The sequence below is a fragment of the Leguminivora glycinivorella genome, chromosome 14 (assembly GCF_023078275.1).
Source record: "Leguminivora glycinivorella isolate SPB_JAAS2020 chromosome 14, LegGlyc_1.1, whole genome shotgun sequence".
Taxonomy (NCBI): Eukaryota; Metazoa; Arthropoda; class Insecta; order Lepidoptera; family Tortricidae; genus Leguminivora; species Leguminivora glycinivorella.
Genome location: NC_062984.1, coordinates 17,662,869 through 17,688,388, shown reverse-complemented (window position 1 = coordinate 17,688,388; position 25,520 = coordinate 17,662,869). Strand labels below are relative to the sequence as shown.

Sequence of the window (25,520 nt, the reverse complement as noted above, 5' to 3'; positions counted from 1 at the left end):
GTAGACGTATATGACATATCTTTAAATATATTAATAAGTATCTGGCCTATTCTATCTGACATATTAATAGTTTTAGTTAATGACATGTTTCAAATTGGAATATATCCGAATGTACTTAAAAATACACGTGTGTGTCCGGTCTATAAAGGAAAGGGTGACAAGAGTGATGTAAACAATTACAGGCCTATAACTATAGTACCTACAGTGTCAAAAATTGTTGAGTCAATTTTGTCGTCTTCCTTAATGTCGTACCTGGAACATAATGCATTGCTGACCGATAACCAGTATGCCTACAGACAAAAACGCTCCACTACTACAGCAGCACACAAAATCGTTGACTGCATTTTGACTGGATTAGATGATAAGTACAAGATAGCTGCCATACTGTGCGATTTGTCTAAGGCTTTCGACATCATTAGTCATAAACTACTTTTAAATAAATTAACAATGTATGGCATAAATGGTTCCGCACATAAATTGCTTGCATCATTCTTGTCTGACCGTCAACAAGTAGTTAAGATGCCACTAAATGGCCAGAGGCATGTTTCAGAGACTGGCTACATTAATTTAGGCATTCCTCAAGGGTCGGCGGCCGGAAATACGCTATTTTTATTGTTTGTGAATGACTTACCCTCTGCCATCACAAATGGACTCTCAGTGTTATTTGCAGACGACACCACTGTAGTTGTTAAGGCAAAAACACACGCGCAGTTGGCCGAGGGAATAAATGAAGCTTGTGACCAATTACAGACATGGTTTTCATCAAATGGCCTACTGTTAAACATAACAAAATCCAATGTCATGATGTTCTCGGGCCGCAACACCACGGTACCGCCATGTATCAGTAGCTGCCCAATGCCGTTATGTAACGAAGTAAAGTTTCTGGGTTTTGTACTTGACTCGAATCTGAATTGGAAGTGCCATGTCGATCAGCTTTGTAATAGGTTGAGTAGTTCTATATTTGCGTTGAAAAAACTACAACCTTTGATATCAAGGAAGTCGCTTAAAAACGTCTATTTTTCACACTTTCACTCCTTGATGTCATACGGTACACTGATTTGGGGAAATTCAACAGATGCCAAGAGAGTATTGATTCTCCAAAAACGTGCCATCCGTTTACTGGCTGGGGTTGAACAAAGGTGCCACTGCAAAGAACTCTTTAAAAAGTATTCCATAATGACGCACTTTTCCCTATACATGTTTCAAGTTTTGATGTTCGTAAGAAGAAACTTGTCTACGTTCAAACGTGTCGAAGTTATAGGCAAACAGATAAGATCGACGGGAAGACTGCGAACAGTGCCGCGTCGCATGGCACTTTCATGCAAGAATCCACGAGTGATAGGCCCTACCTATTACGAACGCCTACCCGCCGAATTAAGAACTGAAATCTCTGACGAAGCATTTGAACTTCAACTGAGGAACTTTTTATTGAAAAATCCATTATATTCGGTAGATGAATATATGGAATTAAAATTGTAATAATTTACTTGACATTTTGAACTATTATTATTACCAATTGCTCATAATTTCATTTTAATATGACGATCATTATGAGATACCTAACTATTAGACTTTTAATTTGACTTGTGCTATATTATTTATTTAGTTTTTAATGACGGTGGTTTTGAAAACCACATTTACAAATTGTTAATTTAATAATTTCTATTGTTTTTGAGTATTATTGACGTTATATTATTGTATCTTTGCATGCCAAATTATTATAATTGACGATCATAATGTAAATTCATATAGGTTAACGTAGAATAATTTATACTGTAATTTACCATTATGAAATAAATAAACTAAACTAAACTAAACTATCCCTATCCCTATCCCTATCCCTATCCCTATCCGTATCCCTATCCCTATCCCTATCCCTATCCCTAGCCCTAGCCCTAGCCCTATCCCTATCCCTATCCCTAACCCTATCCCGTCCCTGTCCCTGTCCCTGTCCTTGCCCCTGTCAAATTATCATGCTAGGAGGTGAAAATCCTTTCTTAGTGCTCCTCTTATAGCTATTTTGGATATTTTCACCCTATTGCACTACGACAGGGGAGAAAATTTCTTTTCCACCTCATTAGATTTTAAAATCGTTGTATTTATCGTAATCAGCGACCCGATAAACCATAAAAACGATACCCATATTGTGTTTTTGACTTTACCCCCTTTAGGGGTCAAATTTTCAAAAAACATGAAACATGTATTTAGTCATATGTCTTTAGGAATCCTCCTGTGAAGTTTCGTATAAAATAGTCAAACTAATCTTGTTTCCCCATACAAACTTTGAACCCCCATTTGAGTCCCTTAGGAGGCGAATTTTGAAAAATCCTTTCTTAGTGCTCCTCTACACTATATAAGGAACCAACGTGCCAAATTTGATATCTCTAGGACCAGCGGTTTCGGCTGTGCGTTGATATGTCAGTCAGTCAGTCAATATCTTCTTTTATATATATTTTTGATATTTAAACCCCATTGCACCACAACAGGGTAGAAGGTATTTCACTTCCGCCTCGTTAGATTTTAAAAGCGTTGTATTTATCGTGATCAGCGACCCGATAAACCATAAAAACGATACCCATATTGATTTTTTGACTTTATCACCCCCTTTTCACCCTTTTAGGGGTTAAATTTTCAAAAAACCTGAAATACGTATTCAGTCATATGTTTTAAGGTATCTTCCTGTGAAGTTTCGAATAAAATAGTCAAACTAATCTTGTTTCCCCATACAAACTTTGAACCCCCATTTGACCCCCTTAGGAGGTGAATTTTGGAAAATCCTCTCTTAGTGCTCCTCTACACTACATAAGGAACCTACGTGCCAAATTTGAAATCTCTAGGACCAGCGGTTTCGGCTGTGCGTTGATATGTCAGTCAGTCAGTCAGTCAGTCAGTCAGTCAGTCAGTCAGTCAGCTTCTTCTTTTATATATTTATATATTAAGATGGGCTTACTCTTGGCCACAGACTAGCCCTTTGGCTAGTCTGTGGCCAAGAGTAAGCCACGTCTTTGCCTTTGCAAAGACGTGGCCTACGATGGAGTGAGCTCGCCCAGAAGATGCCTGTTCACTCTTGATTTGAAGGTTGCCGGGTTATATGAGCTCGGAAATAAAGCCGCCGGCAAGGAATTCCACTCCTTGGCAGTGCGCATAAGAAAAGAAGAAGCAAAGCGCTTCGTGCGGATTTTGCTTGCGTTTTAAGCCTGTGTCAAGAGATGGCAGTCTATGCACTGTGATTACACATTTTACTTCGACGGTTACTCTCTATAATACTCGATCCTCTTTGGTAGGTACTGAATGATGAATTCAAGTGAATTTAGATCGTTGAATTTATAAAAACATAACCTGACCACAAAATTAAAATTTTGAAAAAACTCCCGACCGCGACATAGTGGACCGATTTTCATAAAACATGGCTAAGAACACTCCCGACTAACTCAGCTTTCAAACAAAAAAAACTAAATCTAAATCGGTTCATCCGTTCGGGAGCTACGATGCCACAGACACACACACAGACAGACAGACAAACAGATAGACAGACAGACACACACAGACAGACACGTAAAACTTATAACACCCCGTCGTTTTTGCGTCGTGGGTTAAAAATGGGCGTTTAAAAGATTATCTTAAAAATAAATTCTTGGTTTGTCTAATTTAGTCCATATCATTATGTAGACCAGCCATATTCAAAGTGTGCTCCGCGGAGCCCTAGGGCTCCGTAAAACCTCTCTGGGGGCTTCGTGTGAATTCTGGTTGACTGATATGCGATTTGAACTCTCTTCCATAAAACCAAAGATTCACCAATTGTAAAAATAATAAAATAACCTAACCACAAAATTAAAATTTTGAAAAAACCCCTGACAGCGACATAGTGGACCGATTTTTATGAAACATGGCTAAGAACACTCCCGACTAACTCAGCTTTCAAACAATCTGGGTGAATTCAAGTCAAGAGTGAATAGGCTGTTACTGAACCAGTGAGCTACAACCTCGGCCTTGTCGTCACTTTCCATCAGGTGCGACTAAGGTCAATCACTGGCCAGTTTATAATAAAAAAAAAAACTAAATCGAAATCGGTTCATCCGTTCGGGAGCTACGATGCCACAGACAGACACACACACAGACAGACAGACGGACAGACAGACAGACAGACACGTCAAACTTATAACACCCCTTCGTTTTTGCGTCGGGGGTTAAAAACAGTCTAAAGAATCTAGTGATTAGATTTTACTATTATGATTTATGATTAAGACCTAATTAAAATAACAATTTTTTTTAATTCAATTTAAGGGTTCCGTCAGATATTTTGCTTTCCAAAAGGGTTCCAAGGGAAAATAAGTTTAAGAACCGCTGATGTAGACTTATAATAAAGCGGGCCTTTATACTCCAAACTCTAAATTTAGATGCCTATTAACAATAGCCCGAAACATACTGGTACCCAAAGTACGGAGTTTGAATCAAATCTCATAACAATTCAGCGCTCTATTATGGTCTAAGTTTCCTTATTGTCGGGATACAAGTCTCAACTGCACCAAAGTTCATATGTACTTCGTTCGTAGATTATGTTGGCTGACAGATACTCTATTCTCAACTAAACGAGGAATTTATGAAAGTGTAGCAAGGAATATTACTAGGACCTGGAATGTTTCGTGCGGTTTTTGAAAAGTCATATAGACAGACAATATAGCAATAGAATAGCAATGTTTATTGATATCAATAAAAAAAAGTTATATTGTTAGTATTTTTAAACAATAATATATAACTCTGGTGTAACGAACGATGATACTCTTTTCAACGGTTATGATGAAAATAGTTCAAAATATTGGAAAGCTCCGGACGTTGTCCGACACGACACGGTCGATATATAGGTACTTCACTTTTTACAAAAAAAGTTACGTAATCTTTAAGATCACGTAATGTTGTGTTTACCACACAACATTACGTGATCTCAAAGTGTTTTGGTCGTATAATTTATAACGATAATTGTTTAGGATTAGGGGTCGGTTGCACCAAACCGTCTCCCACCGATTGTAACGTTCGCATTTTTTTTGTATCGAGTCACCCATTGACTTCTACGCGTGACGTCGATATGTCTGTAAACTGTGATTGATGCAACTGGTCCAAAAGTAACATCTACATCTACTGGAAAGTTTCACAAATCAGGAATATTTATTGTATAAACTGTGTAGGTACAGGATGTAACACTAAGTACATTTTTCAGTGAGAGTATCAACAGTTTTACCCTTGCCATAATAAGTTTACCATAAAGTTGAGAGGAATACGGCGTATCTGATAAACAGTATTTAACTAATCTGTGGCCGAACTGGCAAGTGGTAAATAGTAAGTGGCAAGTTCTGTGCCACTTGAACGGGGTTACCGCCGCGTGCTTCGGCTTGCAGTAATTATGTAGTTTAGTGCATGTGATACTTATAACATACTAGATTTTGCTGATGCGTTAAATTCGAAGACTGTTGAATGCTCCATACAAATGCCCATTTTAGGGAAGGGGGGGTTAGAAAAAGTAGCCTATGTCACTCTCTATCACTTCAACCATCTCTACTTAAAAAGCCACGTCAATTGGTCGCTCCGTTTTGCCGTGAATGACGGACAAGGTTGTTGCATAATTATTTTCACACTTTGAAATGCGACTAAATTATTTTATAATATCTATTTATTGAAACAATTAATCGACAATATAATCACCATTATTATCTAGAACATGTAGCCATCTGCCAGGCAAAGTTTCAATACCCTTAGCCCAGAAAGAAAGTAGGTGAGAGGCAAAAAAAATAGCAAGGTGATTTTTTTTGGGCACCGGAATTTTCGAATTTCTTTTTACGAATATGCTGTTTTAAAGCCCTGAAAAGGTGATAGTCGGAAGGTGCCAAATCAGGACTATAAGGTGGGTGAGGTATCGTTGTCCAACCGAGCTTTTAGACTTATGTCTCCTTCATCAAAGCGCTGGAGCCAATTTCGTACTGTGCGATCGGTAGTAGTGTTTGGGCCAAAATATTATGCGCTGTTTCCCTTGAACTGGTTCTCAATTTGTGTTCGTATAAGTAAATCGCTCGAAGATGTTGTTGGTCCATTTTTTATATTTTAACTAAATCCCTGTTACAAGCCCGCGCTTATATACCTGACGTGAAAGATTCGACAACATTATGCTATATACCAGATTTATTCTAGAATATTCCAGGGAATACTGGAAATAGCAAGAAATTTTTAAAGTGGGAAAATAATTATGCAACAACCTAATTTTAAGTTGGTAAGTATGGATGTACGTCGTTTATTATTTTACCAACATGTAGCATTTTTGCCAGCGCTAGGAAAATTCGCCAGTTTCAAGTAATTATCATTAAAATATTCATTTTTCATTCAAAATAATGGAGATTTTTTAAAGTCTACTCCCACCGTCATTTAGAGGAGACAGTTCAAAATTTTAGTTATGGCTATTTAATTGATTTATCACCTTTCTGTCCATAAATAAAATAAAAAAAAAACCGGCCAAGAGCGTGTCGGGCCACGCTCAGTGTAGGGTTCCGTAGTTTTCCGTATTTTTCTCAAAAACTACTGAACCTATCAAGTTCAAAACAATTTTCCTAGAAAGTATTCATAAAGTTCTACTTTTGTGATTTTTTTCATATTTTTTAAACATATGGTTCAAAAGTTAGAGGGGGGGGACGCACTTTTTTTTCCTTTAGGAGCGATTATTTCCGAAACTATTAATATTATCAAAAAACGATATTAGTAAACCCTTATTCATTTTTTAATACCTATCCAACGATATATCACACGTTGGGGTTGGAATGAAAAAAAAATATCAGCCCCCACTTTACATGTAGGGGGGGTGCCCTAACGAAACATTTTTTTCCACTTTTTATTTTTGCACTTTGTTGGCGTGATTGATATACATATTGGTACCAAATTTCAGCTTTCTAGTGCTAACGGTTACTGAGATTATCCGCGGACGGACGGACGGACGGACGGACGGACGGACGGACGGACGGACGGACGGACGGACGGACGGACGGACGGACAGACAGACATGGCGAAACTATAAGGGTTCCTAGTTGACTACGGAACCCTAAAAAACCTTTACGAGCTCGTTGTTAAGGTCAAAATAAATTTAATCTATCATTAATTCATTAATGTCTCTATTCCAATTACAAATCCGTCAAACAATTTCTTAAATTATAACTACCTCTTTACAATAGGAGTAATTCCTTTGAAACGGAATTTAATTTGGCAAAGTTCAACAATCAGCGAAAACTTTTTTTTTAATTGTTCGTAAAACGTGTCGGGTTCAGAGTAGCGTTTCATTATCGTTCTTGTGGTTCAGGGAACTGAAGACGTTTAGGGTTGACGCACACTTATCCAATTGATGCATTGGGCGTCTTTTAATTCTTCATATTTACGACGCCAAGGTGCATAAATATATGACCGTTAAAAGTCTATGCTATTTTACGTCAAATGGTCATTACAGACAACTACAATATAATTATTGTAATCCAATATGTAACCTAGATAAATATTATTCATCAACGTCGAAATTTCATCCGAATCTAAGGGGTTTAAAAAACCTCCAAGGAAACAAACGCAGGGCGATAGAAGTCATACATGCAATTTTCTTCCTTCGTACAAAAAGAGGTATTTTCATAATTAGATAAAATACAACATTTTGACATGGATTTCCATGGAAAAGTCGCATATCGCGTCACAGAAAATGTCGGCTATTCACATTATCACACCATTATCATTAACCTAGCCTTTGATATCTTGTCAATGCTGAATGCATTCTGTTTACGCTCGTGCTGCTGTAAAGTGTGCGATAACCTTTATAGCTTACACTCTGATAGAATCTCTTTCCGCGGAATGGTTTTTATTTCCAGCATTCTTAGCACTAATGCTGGTAAGTGCTCGGGTAATCATGGTTTTTTCCTTTTAAAAAATGTGTTTTAGTTCGATTTACGTCAGAGAATAAGTATGAAATGTGTCTAATTTGACTATACTGGTAAAATATATGTACTGGTAAAATATATGTACCCATTGTACTTACACAGCCACGAAAAAGATTGTCGCCTCTCCTGGCGGCGCCTGTGCAAGTGCCTGGGCATGTCACTGTCATTCATATGTGTGAGAGAGAAAAAAATATCTTCTCACTCTCACGTATGAAATTCTTTATCTGTGCAATGGACTAATAGGGTGGCGCCATCTGTCATAACCTTTGAGTGTGCCTCCTCATTATAAAATAGATTACAATATGTATTAAGGTGCCAGCAGCGGCTGGTCCATACAAGCCGATTCCCACCGGCTTGCCTAAAATTGATTATACATATAGTAAAGAATTTAATGTTAAGGTAGGTTTCTTTTTGCTCAGTGTTGCCTAGTAGAAATTTTCACCAGCCGCCACTGTTAGGTACCTACTACTTAAACAATCGATCACGAACGAAAAATTTTAGGTTTATTATTAGATATTTAATTTTTGGTGCAAATCAATACATAATATTTTTTCATTCAAAATGGTTGGAAATTATTCAAAGAAATTTGCATATTAGTATTAGCTTCAAAGTTTCATCTACATAATAATAGCACCTATTCTCTACAAGAATGAATGGTGCTTCCCTCTTTTTTTCGGCTATTCCATATTAAATTATATGGTGTAAAATTTAACATTGGGCATGCCCATGAGATGACATAGCTTACATTGAGTCATAGCATAAATGGCAGGATATCGCTAGCACAGAATATATAATAGTACAAGTACAGAAGGCTGACTCTTTTGATGTTTACAAAATGCCACCATTCTAAATTCTTACTTACATTAACAAACCGACCGCACGCGAGCAGCCGACATTGAATTCTATTGCGCCGCGCGAAGGTCGTCACCATTGAATGGGCCGCGAATGCATGGCCGCTGGCATGGACTTGTAGCGCAGCGATAGAATAGCGGAGTGAGCCGCCCCTGTTGCTAGCAAGAAGAAGAGGTACATACCAACAGTGACTGGATCCTTTCCTCATTTCCAAGCATTCCTTAGCTTTATACCACAAATTATTACACCCACTAATAAATCCTTTTCTCATTCCAGAACCAGTTTCTACAAATGGCGTACTAGCAAGCATCCACCATGGGCAGTGGCCTCAGCACCGCAACTAGTAAGAAGACCCGCAAACCTGACTCGCAGGCCGAGTCTTCCCGGGTCCTTTTTTTGCTGTACCTCATACATAGGACTTGGAACGTAGTGGTGGAACATGTGGACTCAAAGAGTGCCAGGTTAGTTCCAGTTTATTCATTGGCTCTTTAAAAATATCAAGTGTCGAATTAAGTACAGGGCCAGCAAGAAGACTCTCAAGTCGGATTCTCAGGCCGAATCTTCCAGGGTCCTGTTTCTGCTGTACCTCATACTTAGGACTTGGAACGTGCTGCTGGAATATGTGGACTCGAAGAGCGCTAGGTTAGTTCTAAAAACTCTTTATACACTGGACTTATTACAGCCTCAAGAGTCTAAGTACCGCAAGCAGCAAAAAGACCCGCAATACGGACTTGCAGGCCGAGTCTTCCCGGGTCCTGTTTTTGTTGTACCTCATACATAGAACTTGGAATGTGCTGGTGGAACATGTGGACTCGAAGAGCGCTAAGTTAGTTTCAAAAACTATATGAATTTACTGGCCCTTTAAAAGTCTAAAGAGTCGACTTAAGCGACCAGCGAGAAGACCCGCAGGCATACAAGAATACCTTCTATTCAGACTGGCTGAGTCTTCACGGATTATGTTCCCTTTGCAAAGTAGGCTCACACACTTTGTAGGTTTACGAGTCGACACATATTACATAGTACTTTACCTCTGTTCAAAAGTAAACCATGTCATTCGCCGTTTTCCAGATGGCGCGGCTCCCAAACCGTGCCAAGCTCGCGCCGGTTCGACTCAGCCAGCATGCCGGATTCCGACCCTGGATCTTGTTACTCATCGTGCAGCTGCTCCTACTGCCAGCTTCGGGAATGTGCCCAGGATTGTGTCAGGTAACCATCTCTCATGTTTCTTTAAGTCAAGCTGTTTCTCAAATCCGAATGTTTGCTTCTGGGAGTACTTATTATGTAAAATCATCAAAATTTACTGAGGATATCAGGTAAGCACCTTTTCTCAAGAATCTTTAAGATTACCGAGTAGCATGCCGCGCAAATCGCCCGAAGCTTGCACTGGTTCGACTCTGCCAGCATGCTGGACTCCGACCCTGGCTCTTGCTACTTATCATGCAGCTGCTCCTACTGCCAACTTCGGGAATGTGCCCAGGATTGTTTCAGGTAACCATCTTCCAAGTTCCTTTAATAGTCTAAGATCCGTACTTAAGCTCGATCTTCACCGACGTGTTGACCAGATGAAAATACAAGCTCAATGTTAACAAGCTCTTTCCTAAAGTAGAGTTAAGTCAAGCTGTTGATCAACTCTCATGACTTTTTGGGCTCATATCCTGGCTATTGCTATTCTACTACTAGGTAACTACTACTACTACCTACTGTAAATAAATATGTATTTATAAAACCTAAAAATACTACTACTACTCGTACACTTATGATTGTGTTAGCTGGGAAAAGTTCCAAAGATCTCTTATGGTTTCCTACAAAAGTAGCACAACGATTTCCACGATTTTGTATGTACTATGTACACATTCATATTTATTAAACTTATTTTTTTTTATATTTCAGGTAAGAGGGACTGCTCGACGTTTTTGACCTCCTGAAGATTTCTTCTGCTTGGGCCCAGACATTTTGGCGTTGACTGTATCCGGAAAAACTGTCTGTCTGTTCCAATGAAAAGATAAAAAAAAATTTTAAATTCACCAATTCGGTCGTTTGAATTGTAATTCAGTTAGCTGATTGCTGCAAAATACAAAAAAATACTCCACTTATTTCGTAGCTTAGTTCACTGGAATCTTGTTTCACCGAGCTTACCAAGCACGGTCATTAGACAAAATAATCGCAAGCTTTTTCGAGATCATTCCACTAAATTACCTCAACAGATAACCGCAAAGAAATCCCAACTCTTTATTTTTAAAAGCCATTAAAAGGTTTCCAAAAATTCAGCCAGCCTCTTGCTCAAACAACAACTTTTTAAAAATCGTATCGCTCATTTGTTTTCCACGCATTCTGAACTTTAATAACGCGATTTAAGTATTATTTTTTAATCACAAGCTTTTTTACTTTACGAATTTGCGTGTTAACATAAAACGCCCCTTACCCTGCGGTTGATAAATGCGAAAAGTTTAAAATTAACCCCAAATTTCACCCAATCTCGATTTGCCTTTTTGTGTATAAAGGTTAGAGTTTATATTCCAATGGATTTTATTCATGATTGCTGAGGCGGTGATAGCTTACTTAAACACGTTACCTGATTTATTTTGAGGAAAAGGTCGTAACGATTGGATTGAGAAATGTAACTTTTCTATAGAGCTAAATGTGTAACACACTTTTCTATAGAGCTAAATGTGTAACAGTAGGAGGTAGGGCACAGCGAATGATATTCCGCTTTGTGTGGTAGGGCACAGCACAGCGGATATCGTCTCGCTCGAATCTAGAGCAGAGCCCAACTGGGGAAGTACCTCCGCCTTACAGAAGACCGCAGCCAAATAGCACTAGACCCTACTCATAGTGTTGTGTTCCTGCCGGTGAGTAAGGCTGCCAGAGCTCAACGAGGGTGCGGTGTGCTGATGACGGGAGGACTTACGGAACTAACTTGTTCCGTCTATTGTTCTTTGAGTCGTCGGCAACCCGAACCCTCCCTGGAACTTGTACACTCCTTTTTGCTGTGTACTTAACACAACACACATTGTACTTAACACAGCAAAAGGGAGTGTACAAGTTTCTAATGGGGTGGCAACGCGCATGTGACACTGTTTGAGTTGCAGGCGTCCATAGGTTACGGTGACCGCTTTACATCAGGCGGACCGTATACTTGTTTGCCACCGACGTTGTATAAAAAAAAAAAAAAAACACAATTTGACTTCTGCCTTGGTTTCTTTTTACTTGAAAAATTATTTTCAAAATATATGTCGATTCAAATTAATTCACAAATCGAAGTAAGGTTATTAGTATCCATCTGTCGATCAACCGAAGGAGAAGTTCTTTTTACCCGACAACGGCAACGCAAAAGGAGGGTTATGATTTTTTAAATATTCTCGTTGCGATGTTACTTTAAGGCCCACTAGCACTAACCACTTAATTCAGGGTTAGTGGGCTGTAAACTGTCATGTTCCATATAAAATGGTGGGTTAACCCTCCATTTTCGTTGGTGCAAGTGGTCCTAATGGGTGTGTAATGATTGGTATAACTTTTTTTGGTATAGTAACATTTGACATAACAACATTTCGTATAAATTAAAGGATATAATCACTCATTTGACATAATTAACATTTGGTATAAACACAAAATATCTACTTTTATTTTGTATAATCATTATTTCGTATAACACTTATTTATAATAACAGTTATATGGTATAACTATCTATTAATATACGACTAGTATAATATAACTAGCAAACAGTATAAAACATTTCATGAATTAATTTTATTATTTTTTGAAGGGATCACAGTTCTAACCTAACCTAAACCTACTTTTCTGATAGCAGTACATATGTTTAAGGGTCACAGTTCTAACCTAACCTAACCAATTTTTCTGGTAGCAGCGCATTGTGTGTAAAGGTCACAGTTCTAACCTAATCTACTTTTCTGGTAAATGATGGATCTAATTTATTCTACAATTGTTTCTTATTCTAACTGTGCTTTAGAAAGAATTTGTGTTATACAATTTATTTATTATCGGAAATAAGCATTATACTCAAAGTATGTTATAATAAATGTTATTCGAAAAAATGATCATTATATTAAATAAGAATTATACAATTTCTTAGTATATTATTTGTTGTTATATGATTAAATAATTATATCAAATGATCGTTATAACGACTAAAAATATATCAAAAAAAGTTATATCGATCGATACGCACCCGGTCCTAATAGGTACTAACGAACCAAAGAGGATCGAGTATTATAGAGAGTTACTGTCAAAGCAAAATGTGTAATCACAGTGCATAGACTGCCATCTCTCGACACAAGCTTAAAACTTTTGAATCTCAGACAATTTGGCCCATGTTAGCTTGATATGTGTTAAAATGTCAAATATTAATATTAGCGCCATCTAGCCGAGCGTTACCCAAAGGTGTAACGCCATCTAGGCCACCGTACCTTTTTCTCTATGGCTTGAGGTACGTTTATTTCTTAGACCTTATCCGTATATACGAAGTTATAATATGCGGGCGTGGGCGGCGGTGATCGCTTACCATCAGGCGACCTGTCTGCTCGTTTGCCTCCTATCCCATAAAAAAATGCGTTTGATCGAACCAATTGAATCATGACTTCATGACCCACCATAAACTCATTTTGCCAAACCGTCAAAATGTAAGTAGACCGAAATTCGCTTGAAGCAAAGTCTAAGAAAAAAACTTACCTCAGTACCATACAGAAAAAGGTACGGTGGCCTAGATGGCATTACACCTTTGGGGTACGCTCAGCTAGATGGCGCTAATATTAATATTTGACATTTTAACACATATCAAGCTAAGAATATGGGCCAAATTGTCAAAACTGAGGTTCAAAAGTTTTAAGCCTGTGTCAAGAGATGGCAGTCTATGCACTGTGATTACACATTATAATTTGACAGTAACTCTCTATAATACTCGATCCTCTTTGGCTTGAAGACAGGGTTTCCTTGGTAACGAACTTCTTATCATTTTTTTAGACACTGACATGTGTGTAGTGACAAAATTTAGTATTTAAAACGGCCTAAGTGTATTACAAGAGATAGATAGACATCACAAGTTTGAAAGTTTCAAACGAATTGTCAGACAAGTGGGTCATGATTCAGATGGTTCGATAGAATGTCGTTCACTGTCTCACAAAAAGAAGCGTAAAATGTTTATAATTTTTGGTCCTAGTAAGTAACTGTTTGGGGTCGCTGGATATAATTTCCTGTGACATTTACGATATCGGGTAGGTAACGAATTATAAAATACGGCTACAAAAAGCCGCGATGACGTTTCTCGCGCCAATCACGTGCTAGTCCTGCTGTGGCAACACCCACTTGCACTAACCACTTAACTCAGGGTTAGTGTGCTGTCAACTGTCAAATTCCATATAAAATGGTGGGATAACCCTCGGGTTAACCCTCCTTTTTCGTTGGTGCAAGTGGCCCTTAGCTACTAAAATAAACGTGGTATAAAACGGTTTACATTCGTACATACAGAGTAACTGAACCGCGAACCGCAAGATCCGCTTAAACTTTTAAATGCAGTTGCCAAAGCTGGCAAGTTCGATTCCTTTTAGAGCTTTTAATCAATTTAATGGCGTCTGCCAGTGAAAAGTGTTTACTTTCAAGCTCAGTTTAGGTTTGTAGCAGCCTCTTCATTTTCTTTAAAAAGCGCGGTTACAGTAGTAATGTCAATACTTGACCACAACGCGTGTATTTAATAATTTGATAATGTAAGTATTTGAACATACATAAAACTTTCTATCAATAACATATAAGACTATGAAAATAATGAATAAGGAGTGAAATTTGATAAAAAAAAATTTTTTTTCTAATAAATGTAAATATGTGCTTTTTTTTAAAACCTTTAACCGGTAGCGGCAAAATACTTATTTGCCATCATACTTAAAACAAAAACGCATCTGTATAGTAAGAATTACAGTTCAAAATTGAATGACACGAAACAAACATCAAATGGTAAAAGGGTTAATGAAAATTATTTTTTATTCGGTATACATAGCCGTAACGTAAAATATCTGTAGACTTGTTTTGAAAATTTATCATTAGCACATTAAATTAAAAATAATTAGGAATAACGAGCTATCAAACTATTATGAAAACATAATATTCTACAAATTAAGCCCAAACAAAACACAAATAAGGGACTTTCATAACAATCATCTTCCGATACGTGAGTTACCTATAAAAACAAGCGTTTGTTTCAATATTGAAGAGTCTGTTTTCTCTGCAAAGTTTGTTAGTGGTGCAATACCGCAAAGTGCATGCGCATTTAAAGCTGGTTCATGTCTGATTGGCTAGCACTGCCTTCAGCTGATTAAGTATATAGCTTTCTTTCTGATTATGACTGTTGTAGTATAATAATTATACAGGGTGGTCCAAATCTTGACCTCAATTTTTTTTTTCTCACATAGCCCATGGTTGACTAGTAGAGAACGCCTGCTAGTGCTAGCATTTGTACTTTTGTACTTTTTTTAAAATGTGCAATTACGTTTAAATAAATAAATAAATAAATCCGTCATAAGAAATCGCTTCGGAATGTTGTAAATTCGCAATGAGGAACAAACACCCAAACGGACAAACTTCAACATTTCGTATAACAAGTCATTAAATTCAGCAAGGATTCAGCGTAGTTTGTAATGCGATTGTCGAGCGACTGCTTGGTCTTTTAATGAGCTCCTGCAATTAGTTTCAAGTACTTATCTACTTAGTATTAGTGAAGTGAGGGCCGGGTGTGGTGTCAGTGACAGAGACTGGTTTTACACAAGCGTTACTGATATGGACAACTCGTGCTACAACCATTTGAGTCTGGGTGGAGACGTCCAATAGCTCATTTTCTATGATACTGCTAGATTGGTACCTACTACTTGCTACTACTAATACGTCGACACACCTCGGATACTGGCGATCAAATACATATGTATATGAAAGAGGCGCGTTCCTAGCACACAGTCTAAGCTCGTGTACGTGAACGCGTACTATGCTTGTATGAGTGAGATATGACAGGTCGACTGTTCGCGTCTTTGACAGGCGGTAACTATGAGGTAACCGATAGGGGTGAGCGACACTTTCAGCGAGAAGCGGGAGTGGCCATACTGTAGGTACGATAGTACTCTTTTTTATACTGTGACGTCGATGTGGCGACCTAAAGTGAGTCTTGTCTTGACTGACACAGACACGCCAAATCCTCTCCTCGGTCATGCGGTAAATTTCTTCATACCAACATTTTCGTCATACCTACATAAGTGATTGGTGTTATTAGTGACAATCTACGACAACGGTGTTCTACTGTTAACGACACTGTCTGTCTGACTCTGGCATCGCATCGTAGCTCCCGAACGGATGAACCGATTTAGATTTTTTTGTTTGAAGGCTGAATTAGTCGGGAGTCGTGTTCTTAGCCATGTTTCATGAAAATCGGTCCACTATGTCGGGGTTGTTTTCAAATTTTTAATTTTGTATTTAGGTTATTCTAGTTGAAGTTCACCGCTAGCACAGCGAAGACGACCTGACAACGACAAAAACAATTAAACCGTTGCAGTGGAAACTGGCGCTGAACATAGACACGGCTGTCGCTGGCGCTTAGTGGTCGAGTCTACTTCGAAAGTCTGTCAATTCCGTGCAGTTTTTGCTTGAATTTTTAATCTACAAGTTCTACAACAGCAGTGTGCCTGCGAGCAACTGCTACTTACACAGGTCTTAGACTTATGAGACTTACAATCCCCTTGCAAAACAAAACCTATTTCCTGAAGGATTTCCTAGTTGAAATCTAGCGACGAGTAGCGTATTTATCAGTACTGCTACCTGATACTAGATGTCGCAAGATGCGCGACTATCGAAAAATACATTACTCGACAATTAACAACTACTGCGGAATAAGTTATAAATAGAGATGCGGTTAATTCGGTTATAATATTGGCTATTTTTTTAAGCATTTAATATTTTTAGTCGTCAAGACATCTAGTGTCAAGTAAATAAATCTATGACCTTATTATAGCCCCTCGTGCGACAAGAAGCCTCGTATTGGCAGGGTGCAAATCGGGTGGAGGGGGTAGCTAAAACGATCACAGCGCTCACTACGGCCAAAATTGACATCTTAGTCGCTGACTTGCGCTGTCAAATCCATATTGCAGTAAACATTTTCATGTCGTTTTTGAGATAAGTTTAATACGGGCCCAGTAAAATTTGTTATGGCGAATTGTAATAACTCCAAGAAAAGTAGCGACTAAATTCTAGCTATTTCCAAGACTGTGGTGGAAACGAAACCACCGTTTAAGTGAATAGTTGCCGTAAGAAGAAAAGTGTCGTCCAATCTCTGAAGTTTTACTTAAAGTGCGTAATCATTTGATACAAGTATTGAATTGAATTTAGGGTGAATTTATAGTGCAAATTTTATTGGAGGTAGAATAGCCGACGTGGAAGCCAATCCCAGTTATGTTCGAAAATCATTTTATTTGTTTCCTCATCTGTGCTCCTGTTTACAAATCGAAACGGATTGACGAAAATGCGTAAATATCGAGGTTTCAATGGGAAGAAGAAACACGATAACAATAGAAGCAGAAGCAGTCCATCCACTGAAGGCTTATCACATTTTAAATAAAATTCCTGAGAACTTATTTCATCGCATTCATGATTGTATTTGATGTGATATCTGGTAAACCTCCAATATTTTCAAGTAAATGAAACAAGTTTTTGTAATGTATATTATAATTAAACGTTATTATAGCCATCTTGTTTTTATTTTACAATAAACCCTGTACCCTGCAATGATATTTATAATACCTATATTATAGTTAGCCTATAAAAATGACAGGAGAGCAGTGAACTGATCAACTATTTCAAAAGCCAATGATTTATTTATACTTTATTGTACATAGGTATAAATGGTGGAATAATGTCTTTAATCTGTAGAAAATGCCCAGCTAGCACCAATTTATTGCCTTTATTCATCGTCTCAGGTTGGAAAATGATTTCGTGAGCGATGGCACGAAACCCCGTTTTAGTCACCAGTTTGTTAATTTCTCACTGAAAACAACGATTTTAATGTTATTGGCGATAATGTTGTAACCACCATCGTCCAAAATTGTCTAACGTAGTAAACTAGCACAAGATTTCATTACTTTTTTTCACAATGTTTACTTACTTCTCGCTTCACAGCGGCTACAATATTGTCACTGTCACGTGGCGTTGTCGTCGCGCACGGTCCCAATAGGTCGCTCTTCGTCACCTTTTTGTCAACCACGCATGCGGCGGGTGCGTAATTTTGTATTGAAAGTTAGAGGGGAGAATGTACAGTGAGTATTTTGATCAGTTATTTGTGACCATCTTGGCAACTCTGATATATCTGATGGCAACTGTACCCAAGCTAGAAACTCTATAAAATATAATATATGTCTCACAGGGCTATTATTAATGTTTTTACCACAGTTTCAAACTGAATTCCAACTTCGGCATTTGGCACCCTGCCGTGGATCTGTTTATCTCACTTGCATTCAGTGCTGCATGAGATTACTCCCTAAATAGTTTCACTGCAATGTCTCTTACAGTTATTATATGATTGTAGTTAGGCTGAAGGGATCAAATCAAAACAGTCTTGGCCACAAAATGGGACTTAGACATATGAAGTAGAGGATAACTCACATTAGAGCCAATCTCTATAGAAATTATCACTAATGTCTTGATCTACTTACCTTTTTTCCGGCGTTCAACCTGTGAATAAATGTGTACAGAAACTAGGGAACAAATCAAATTATTTTTCATCACACCAACTGATAAAGGCTTTCTTTGCTATTCGAAAACAGATAGCAAAATTGCATTTTATCCACAAGAGTGCTAAGTAATTTCATACAAATTTTAACTTGACGTCTAAAGCTGGGTGTTGGAATTTACGTATAAATGATGATTTTGAATCATAAACGTTGAGTAAATTGAAGTATTTTACTTATTTTGATGTTTTACAGTTCATATTTTCATAGTATTGGTGTGGTGAAAAATTTTGTGTTTCACTCGGTGGCAAAGTTTGTATAACCTTCGTGCCTTGATACCCTCGCAACGCTCAAGATTCCACTTGTTGAACCACTCGCTACGCTCGCGGTTCCATATTGAAATCTTTCGCTTGCTCGGGATCAATATTGGCACGTGCGGTTAAACAACAACTTTGCCCCCTTGTAAAACAAATAACTATTATTGAATATTTCTTAATTTGTTCATTGTTTGCTCGCGCTTAGAGTTGGTCAAAAAGGCGCCTAGATTTATCAGAGATAACATACACTAGAGAAATTTCGTCAGGTACCACGACGGGTCAGTGGTCTAGTGGTAATGACGTTAGCGGCGTAAGCTGAAGACCCGGGTTCGATTCCCGGCTCCCGGCCACCAGTGGGCCTTGTCGTCGTTTCGACGGTCGTTTCTACAGCGTGTGTATTCCATACGGGCGCATATCTTAATAACAATTAGTATCGGTCCTAAGGAGCCGAACTACATGTTATTTTTAATAGATAAGATTTTTTTATATATGGTAAATTCAGCATGCAAAGTACGTCCACATCAATTAAAGTACCTACCTAATCGTCATTACGAGATGACGTTTATGTTATATCAAATTAAGTTAAACGGCGTGTATTGCTGCTTGGACAGATATAAAAAATTAACAAAATTTATGTTTTATCAAATTAAGTTAATCGGCGTGCATTGCTGCTTGGACAGAAATAAAAAATATGCCTTAATTAATAAAATTTTTTAACAAAATGATTATCCCGTAGGATTTGTATGGTCAGATACTATAACTGGATACATTATACGCCCGTATGGAATCCACACGCTGTATATCTCCGACATGGCGCAGTCGGTAGGATACCCGTAAACTTTCTGCTTGAGATTGAATAAAATTTATCTAGTTCCTAGCTGTGGTATGTGGTAAGTAATCTCTACGAGATATTATTTATGTTTTTACTATTCCAAACTACAACTTCAGCATTTGGCACCGTGCCGTGGACGTGTTTATGTAAGTTTAGCACTCAGTGCTATACGAGATTAGTGTAGTCTTAACTTGTGAGTCTTAAGTTGTCTAGAGTTAGACCATACCAAATAGAATCGAGTATTATAGAGAGTTACTGTCCAACAAAAATAAGTAATCACACTGCCATCACTCTACACAAGCTTAAAACTTTTGAACCTCAGTTTTGACAATTTGGCCCATATTGTTAGCTTGGTATGTGTTAAAATGTCAAATATTAATATTAGCGTCATCTAGCCGAGCGTCCCCCAAAGGTGTATCGCCATCTAGGTCTTGAGGTACGTTTTTTTCTTACACTTTATCTGTCTATACGGAGTTACATATGTCTTCGACCATACTAAGGGTGAAGTCACATTTATCAGTATCGAGCCGCATTTTATTTATGACAAATCGCTCATTAGGTATGAAGCCGCTTACGCATCGGACAGCAGATCGTACGCATGCACATGCTACACTAACGAGCAATTTCTCATACACAAAATTGCGGATGCCTTTCACGAAAATGTCCATTACAAAATACTTTTACCTTGTATGGTAACTACTTACTTCAATGAAACCCCTAAAGCTAAGGCCTGACTCGTAACGGATTTGTCAAATTCAAAACTGTTTTAACGGTACCAGAGCCGGCCGAATCAAAGTATGTTTTTCTATAATGTGTTTAAAATGTATTTAAAATTTATTATTTCTTAGTAAATTCATCATTCTCCATTTCTCCTCGCTCATTTTGTAAGTTTTGTTGTACGCCCTCCATCGTACATCCGACAGTGTTTTTCGACACATTCTTAGTTTTAGTCCTATCAAGGACTATCTTTTTTTAAATATTTTGGTGGCTTAAGGTTGGTGTCATTTAAATGAATGAATTTCTTAGACACTCCATCCTATTCCGGTTAATAGGTGAATACTATGAGACTTCGTTAAATTAAGTTTTTTACCCGATTTGAAGAGCGTTGGCTTTAGCAGGCTGCTGGCTTCATAGCTGTGGTGGATGATATCCAGCTATTGTCAGAATAAAGTTGAAAGATCATATTATTAAATAAAATCTGCGAACAGCTTCGTTCAGCAGTTTTTGTTGTAGATTTCTTATCGAAAAGTGGTTACTTTGCTTTAAATGCTTAGTAACGGACACTGCATCGACTGAATTCCTAGTAAAGTGGATATTTGGAGACTCATCTACATTATCATTGTTTCATAGGAATCGTAAAGAAATTTCCTTTCAGATAAGGTATAATGTTGGTTGCCTGGTAGTGTTGAAAATGATTTAAATGCAAGTTTCGTCAACAGGAATCAAGTTTTTGACAGCAATTTGTCGCCGAATTATTTTCAGCGATCACTTTAATTTTATCTATCTAGTTAGTTGAGAATTGCTTTTAAACATGATTCTAATATAATAATTTTGTGAATCTGGCAATTTGAATGGTGTAATGTATATATAAAGTAAGCTAGAAATTATACAAGAAAAAGCACTCTGAATTTGACAAATCCGTTACGAATCAGGCCTTATTTGCCCCTTGTCAGTATTTTCATCTAACAGAAAAATAGCAGTTGATTGATGTTTTTTTTAATACTACGTCGGTGGCAAACAAGCCTACGGTCCGCCTGATGGAAAGCGGTCACCATAACCTATGGACGCCTGCAACTTGTACACTCCTTTTTTGCTGTATACTTAACACATCAAAAATAATAATGATGTTAAGTTTTAAAGTTTCTACATGCAGTTTCATTTAAATATTACAGGACAGCTGCGTAAAGTAGTTTTTCACCACACCAACTGTTAAATTACTTTGCTATTCGACAACAGATAGCAAAATCGCATTTTATCCACAAGAGTGCAAAGTAATTTCATACAAATTTTAATTTGTTGTCTTAAGATGACTGGTTTTATAGTCAGTATTTTGTTAGTGTTGGTGTGGTGAAAAATTTTGTGTTTCACTCGGAGGCAAAGTTTGTTTAACCTTCGTGCCTTGAAACCCTCGCAACGCTCAAGTTTCCACTTTTTGAACCACTCGCTACGCTTGCGGTTCAATATTGGAATCTTTCGCTTGCTCAGGTATCAATATTGGCACGGTTAAACAACAACTTTGCCCCCTTGTAAAACAAATAACTATTGTACAGTTTGTACACTTCATCAGCAATTCCCGTCAACTTTGTACAATGCCACGTCAGCAAATTTTAATTGATCCTATTTTGTTACCAACATTTAGTAATATAATTCGACTTTCGTAAGATATATACAGGATAATTGTTATAATTAAGAAAATATAGATACTAGAGAACCTTAATGACGAAATAAAACTTAATAAAATCTCAATTAATCAACAAAATCTTGGTAACAAAATAGGAATTAATAAAAACAAATTTAACTTTTCCCTTAATTTTTGTACAAAGTTGACGGAAATTGCTGTCATGTTGTTGTCACCTACTTACCGACTCTCAAAAACTACTTTCTACCTATCGTTGCAGAATTAGTTTGGTCTAACTTTATCCCCTTTTGTCCACTTGAGAACGTACAGAACTATTCCTGTAGTTTGAATGCAAAGAGAACTATACGCTACTACTAAGTACTCGATAAGTTATACAAAGACTAGCTGAACTAAGTCTCCAATAAAAATACCTTCTCGCGAACTACGCCACTAAGTTGAAACTGAGACTTCAGTTCTTAGAGCTATGCTGTCGTTTGTTTTACAGAGACAATATAATATGAAAGACTGGAGCCATATTCTGATGTAAAATTCTTTTCCTCTCACTAGCTCGAGAACATGTGTTTTGTCCTTTAATAAATACCAGTGGATAAAAACGCATTTTATCCACTAGTGGATAAAGTAATTTAACCTTGAATAGAGCAAAATTTTCTACTTTAAAATTGATAAAAGTGGGTTAATCTAGTGATGAAGATGTTTTACCACCTGTGGAACTGGAAGCAGTGATAAAGGCGTTTTTTGCGTTGTACTTTCCTCGCTATAGTGAGGGGAAAAGTTTTGTGTTACACACGAGTGCAACTGTATTTTACTTCTCGCGTGTTGAAAAACTCGCAAGCTCAGGATTCTATTCTATATAGAATCCTTTGGCTTGCTCGTTTTTTAATTCCACACTCGGCGATAAAATACAACTTTGCACTCTTGTATAACAAATAACTATTATGATTTTAAAATGGATATGATACCGATCGTTTGTCTACGTTTACAAGTGAGCGAAAGATGCCTACAGACCTTGTCAATAATTTCATTGCACCACAGACCAAAGGGAAATACTACTTAGATACCCCATCTTTCTGTATGGTCAGCATCGCTCCCTTATGACTGAGGCTCGTGGTGATCAGCGGATGTATTAGGTGCTCAACAACTGCTTTTTAATCTGTGTCAATCGGTATCTATACATCGCGTCTGATCTGATGACGATGACCGAGTAAAATTTGGCAGATGATGGCCCCGTTTCCTTGCTCGTTCCTTCTGGTAAAGAACTATTCCTAGCCCGGTTTGCCCTCCGTGTTGGCTACATCCTACCAGGCTGTAATCATACTTACTACCCCGCTTAGCACAGAAAAGTAGTTATAAGAATTAAGTCTGTCTAGCTTTCTTGTCTATTATGTCAGTGTTATGTGATTACTTTCAAAGTTCAAGGAGGCATTTTATCAACTTTGCTAAATACCATGCATGCTGGAGGCTATGTATAATAAAATCTCTAAAAATTGTTTCACGAAAATGATTAGTCTATTGCACAAATAATGAATTTCAGAAGTGAGAGCGTGAAGATTTTTTTTTCTCTCTCACACATATGAATGACACTGACATGCATAGGTGCACAGGCGCCGCCTGGCGAGATAAAATGTCAGTGTGCCTCCTCATTCACCCTGACAAAATACTGGCCACTAACAAAAACTAACAAGTCGTATGACTTTGACATGTCAGTCATTTTCCTAGCATTTCTCAAGAAATATAGCTCGCTGTATTTGTGTACAAATAACAGAATACCGATCTAAGAAACGCCACAATAACATTAATAACAGTAACTGTTAGTGAAGTGGTTATTTATATAAGTGGTAAGTAAAACCTTAACTTAATTCTGCTCGTGTTATACATATCGGGTGCTTTCTGTCACACGTGCCAATAAACACATTATAATCATTTAAAAACCCACCGACGAAGATTGTTCGGCAACTTTTCGAAGTATTTATATTTTATGTAAGTATTAATAATCCTCATTTTGAGACCTGTAAAGTTGTAAACTAACACTTCAAAATATTAGGATGATTTTAAGACACTACTTTCTTTATTTATTACTACGCCATCTAGCGCCAGTCGACCTAACTAATATGCGAGTGGAAAAGCTTGGTACCTTTCACTTTGCTTCACCGAGTTGACCACAGAGCTTCAGCTACCTCTCGCAGCGGTACTAGTGCTTGCCTATAGATGGCGCACAAGTTACTGATTCGTCAAATTTAATACATGTTTAAAATTTTGCTATTTTTGCTATTCTTTAATTTTTTTGTAATATCCGATTGTAAGTATTATGACAATACTAATAACGTAGAAATATGCATATAATTATGATTTCTAAGTAATAAATATTAGCTTGTTAAGCAGAGCAAACTCACTCGGAAGTAGGACAAAAACAAACACAAACACAATGTAACAATACATAAATGATGCATTGTCAGTATTACCAAGAATCCATGTTCACTTGCTAGTTCAATCATTTGATGAGCAGGTCATCCTGATATCGGTAGATCGGTAACCCAACCAGAAACACTTCTTTCGAAACACACACACATCATGGGCGATCGCTTACCATCAGGTGACCTGTCTGCTCATTCGCCTCCTATCTCATAAAAAAACAGCAGATTTTATAAAGGAATAAAAAAGAGTAGATCGTCTTAGTTTTTTGTTATAGGTCATGCAAATCTTGGCAGAAAAACTGTAGGGGTGCCTTCATAGAGTATATTGGCGTCTTTTTTGTTGGTCTTTCCTTTCGGCTCGTTTCATAAAACAACACTTGCAATTTAATTCCTCTCATTATGCGCCTGTCACATAAAATAACTATGGCGGCATTTGGGGTTCAAACCCTGGGGTGTGCTTGGAGTCATAGTAGCCTAGTGCGCGTCGCCTTTATGAAGAATTGTCTGAGCGCCTCATATCTTAGGCTGCTGGTAACCAGATCATCATCATCATCATCATTAAACTTAAGAGGATACGGTAGCGAAAATGCTAAAATGGAAAGGAGCCCCTTTCAACTTGGGAATTTTAGTTAAATATATATATATATATGGCCTTAGCGTCTATTTCAGACGATTTATGGTGCAATGTCCGAAAGACATCGCTTTTGATGACTAAAGAGACCTATGCGAGAGCGACACATTTTGCCACACATCTGACAAGGAAAGCTTCCAACCGATTGCGACGTTTCGCTATGGTGTCTTCTTTCCCTTTTGTCAGCAAGTGCCGCAAACCAGGTACAAGTATTATTAACTAGATTTATCGAAAAAAAAATTGTTCATTAAGTACAACACAGTCGAAAGATATTTCAAAAAAGTCTTTAAAATCAAGGTTCCGCTCTTTCCTCCTTCAAAACTTAATCAATCGGAACGAAATTTGAGAATCTGAATAACAATGAAATAATCTATGTCGGACCGTTCCGCTTTTTGGGTTAATTGTTACCAATCTTGAGGATCACACATTTGTTTGCGCCACAATGAAGAAGGCAGTTT

General features: G+C 37.6%; 1 protein-coding gene across 2 annotated transcripts in view; it reads left to right on the top strand.

Annotated features, from left to right (window-relative positions):
* LOC125233057 overlaps positions 1–25,520 on the top strand; it is a 262,529-nt gene that overhangs the window by 38,538 nt on the left and 198,471 nt on the right. For both annotated transcript variants that reach the window (XM_048138903.1, XM_048138902.1), the window contains exons 2-3: positions 9,081–9,265; positions 9,873–10,010. In XM_048138903.1, coding sequence (XP_047994860.1) covers positions 9,120–9,265; positions 9,873–10,010 — 284 coding nt within the window. In that variant the 5' untranslated portion in view covers positions 9,081–9,119. The remainder of the gene's footprint in view (positions 1–9,080; positions 9,266–9,872; positions 10,011–25,520) is intronic.